Source organism: Ursus arctos, unplaced genomic scaffold (genome assembly GCF_023065955.2).
Source record: "Ursus arctos isolate Adak ecotype North America unplaced genomic scaffold, UrsArc2.0 scaffold_3, whole genome shotgun sequence".
NCBI classification, from domain to species: domain Eukaryota; kingdom Metazoa; phylum Chordata; class Mammalia; order Carnivora; family Ursidae; genus Ursus; species Ursus arctos.
In genome coordinates this window covers 95395464-95397892 of record NW_026622985.1, presented here as the reverse complement: position 1 = coordinate 95397892, position 2429 = coordinate 95395464, and the positions used below count along the sequence as shown (strand labels likewise).

At 42.9% G+C, this 2429-nt stretch overlaps 1 protein-coding gene across 1 annotated transcript; it reads right to left on the bottom strand.

Annotated features, from left to right (window-relative positions):
• Positions 1 to 785: 785 nt before the first annotated feature.
• Positions 786 to 1384, bottom strand: LOC113241433 (60S ribosomal protein L9-like). Its single transcript, XM_044392270.2, has one exon. The coding sequence runs from the start codon at positions 1362 to 1364 to the stop codon at positions 786 to 788; it is 579 nt and encodes a 192-aa protein (XP_044248205.1). The 5' UTR covers positions 1365 to 1384.
• Positions 1385 to 2429: the final 1045 nt, after the last annotated feature.

Here is a 2429-nt window from a genome sequence, read left to right as displayed (position 1 = left end):
CCCCACTCTACCACTACGTGCAAGCCGTTTTGTCTCCCTGGGTCTCTCTTCCTTTGTAATAATGGGAGTGAGAGTACCTTATGGGCCCAAATGAGCGTACGTGTGAACTTGTAAGGGGCCCTTGGGGGACCCTGTTGCCACGATTTGCTACGTTCGCAGTCTTGACTCCCCGTGGCCACGACACTCCTCTTTCTCCTTTATGATTCTAAACCAGCTCAAAAATTGCCTTGTTCAAAGTCTGTCAGTGAGTATGGCATTATTAAGAGTCACTGCTGGAAGTTTTATTGTCTTTTTTTGCATCTATGTTGAGACTGCGTTCAAGGACGATCCTTTATTGCTCTGTCTGTATTCTGGGGGAGGTTTTGACTCACTTGGGGCATTCACCAGCCAGAGGCTTCGGAACTGGACGGTGGAGCCATGACATCACTTAGGTCCTGGTCCCAGCCCCCAAGCCGGCTGGAGCAAAATAGAGTTGGTGGTTGAGACCAAGATCGGCCTGGGGGTGGCAAAACTGACCTGAGAATGAGCTTGAGACATCAGGAGCGGGTCAGCGGGCAGTCACCGGAGGTATAATAATAAGTCTAGTTAACATCAGTCGCCACACAGTTACAGTTACAAATTTTTTCTTATGAGAACTTTTAAGATTTATTCTCTTCGTAACTTTCAAATATATAATATTATCCCCCCCAAATCAGTATAGCTTTTATTCCATCTTTAAAATATCACCAATAAGTCTGAAAAATCATCCGGCATCCTGCCGTTTCTGTAGATGGACAGCTCAGATCTTATTCCTCCGCCTGCTGAACTGTTCCTTTTTCAGAAACGTAGATACCATCCCCCAGTTGTCTGATATCCTTGTTTTTGACAGTTGTGGCTTGCTCGATCAAAGCAGCTGAGTTCGGTACAAGTTCAATGTCCTTTCCTTCAAGAATTAACTCATCTTTTTGGGCTTGAGAGACAGAACAAGCAACCCCTGGCCTCATCCGAACCCTGGGGATGTATTTTTCACCCAAGAAATTTGGGATTTCAACAAGAGAACCATTCTCCTGAATAACAACGTTGATGGGGAAGTGAGCACACACAGGCCTCATCTTGTAATGGAAGCCCAGTGTATCGCCCTTGATCACGTTCTGTACATGACTACAGATAGTGCGAACGGTAGCCCGTTTTTTTCTATTTCCCCACCATTTGTCAACTCGGAGCCTCTTCTTTTTCTTTCCAAGGAGACTGAGTTCTACATTGATGTGACTGAAGTCCCTTTTCAGGGTTCCTCTGGGGCCCTTCGCAATAACTGTGTGTCCCTTCAGAGCGATGTCGACATTTTCTGGAAGGTCGACAGTCTGATTGCTGAGAATGGTCTTCATTCTCGCAGTAGATGCGGCAAAGAGCACAATACAATATTATTAACCAGAGTCCCCATACTGTACATTATATCCTGTGACTTATTTATTTGATAACTGGAAGTCTGTACCTTTTGACCACTTTCACTCATTTTGCCTATCCCCTATCCCCCCCTCCCCCCCGCACTCCCACCCCACCTCTGGCAACCACCAATCTGTTTTCTGCGTCTATGATTTCGTTTTTTCACCTTTTGTTTAAGATTCCACATATAAGCAAGCTCGTATAGGTATTTGTCTTTCTCTGTCTGATATAGTTCGTTTAGCCTAATGTCCTCAAGGTCCATCCATATTGTTGCAAATGGCAAAATTTTCCTTCTTTTTTATGGCTGAATAGTAGTCCATCATATATACCACAATTTCTTTATCCATTTGTTGTTAAATGGATAGTTGGGTTGCTCTCGTGCCTCAGCTATTGTAAATAATGCTGCAGTGAACGTGGGGGAGCAGATCTTTTCAAGTGCGTGTTTTCATTTCCTTCTGATAAATACCCAGAAGTGGAACTGCTGAATCATAGGGTAGTGCCATTTTTACTTTTTTGAGGAAACTCCACACTATTTTCCACGGTGGCGCACCAGTTTGCATTCCCCCCAGTAGTGCACGGGGGTTCCCCTTTCTCCACAGCCTCACCGACACGTATCATATCATGTCTTTTTTATAATAGCCGTTCTGACAGGTGTGAGGTGATATTTCACTAGGGTTTTGATTTGCATTTTCCTGATGCTGAGCGATGTTGAGCATCTTCTCATGTACTTGGTGGCGGTCTGTATGTCTTTTCTGGAGAAATGTCTCTTCAGATCTTCTGCCCATTTTTAATTGGATTGTTTGGGTTTTTTGTTTGTTTGTTTGCAATTAAGTTTTATGAGTTCCTTATATATTTTGGATATTAATCCTTTATCAATAAGGTGTAGAGTTGCAAATATTTTCTCCTACCCCACAAGTTGCCTTTTCATTTTATTGATGGTTTCTTTTTCTGTGCGGAACCTTTTTTTTTTTTAATTTTTTTAAGATTTTATTTATTCATTTGACACA

Excerpts from the sequence above, each read along its gene's own strand:
- LOC113241433 (XM_044392270.2), bottom strand. The coding sequence starts at position 1,364 with ATGAAGACCATTCTCAGCAATCAGACTGTCGACCTTCCAGAAAATGTC.